This window comes from Eimeria mitis, genomic scaffold, assembly GCF_000499745.2.
Source record: "Eimeria mitis Houghton genomic scaffold, Emh_scaff6763, whole genome shotgun sequence".
NCBI lineage: Eukaryota > Apicomplexa > Conoidasida > Eucoccidiorida > Eimeriidae > Eimeria > Eimeria mitis.
Genome location: NW_013574880.1, coordinates 897 through 1,681, shown reverse-complemented (window position 1 = coordinate 1,681; position 785 = coordinate 897). Strand labels below are relative to the sequence as shown.

Genomic DNA, 785 nt, shown 5'->3' with positions numbered 1-785 from the left:
GCCACATGAAGCAGAGGCCGAGGGAATGCAAGCAAAACCGGGAGGAGGCGGATCCTCCTCAGCGCGGAGTCAGCGAAGCTCTGGGCGATCTCGTGGTGGTGGCGACGCACCTGCAGCAGCAGCAGCAGAAGGGAGAGATAGGACAGCTGTTTCTGCATCAGGAGATGACGGATCAGGAGGCGGAAGGAGGGAAAGGAACCCCGCAGACTCCCGGCGAGGAGAAAATGCAAGCAGCAGAGCGCGCAGCACAACAACCCCGCCACCGGACGGAAGCTCTACAACCAGCAGGAGGACACGACCGACGACAACATCAGACGAAGGACGCTCTGCCACAAGTAGAAGGACAAGACCAACTACAACATCAGAGGCAGAAGATTCAGTCACAAGCAGAGCAGGGAGAACTACGTCTACACAATCTGGAGAGGATTCTGTCACAAGCAGAAGAACACGAGCTCCTTCTGCCACAAGGTCCAGTGACGAGTCTGTCACAAGTAGACGAACACGCCCAACTACACGCCCAGCAGATGAATCATCTACAGCAAGCAGAGCTACGACGACTCCCAAGCCAGAAGAAGACCCCGGCACAAGCAGAAGGACACGACCGACAACAGCTGCAACAGGGGAATCTGCAGTGGCAACAAGAAGGACCAGACCTACAGTAACCTCTTCAGCAGACGACAATTCTGGCTCAAGCAGAAGAACAAGACTAACAACAACTGCACCAGATGAGGACTCTGTGACAAGCAGAAGGACGAGGCCTACGACAACTGTATCAGACGCGGAGT

General features: G+C 55.5%; 1 protein-coding gene across 1 annotated transcript; it reads left to right on the top strand.

The window, feature by feature from the left end:
• Positions 1 to 5: 5 nt before the first annotated feature.
• On the top strand, positions 6 to 662 carry EMH_0088930 (uncharacterized protein; the record flags this gene model as incomplete). The annotated part of the gene is made up of 1 exon (XM_013501356.1): positions 6 to 662. One exon carries the CDS (start codon positions 6 to 8, stop codon positions 660 to 662), a length of 657 nt encoding a protein of 218 aa, XP_013356810.1.
• Between the last annotated feature and the right edge of the window lie 123 nt (positions 663 to 785).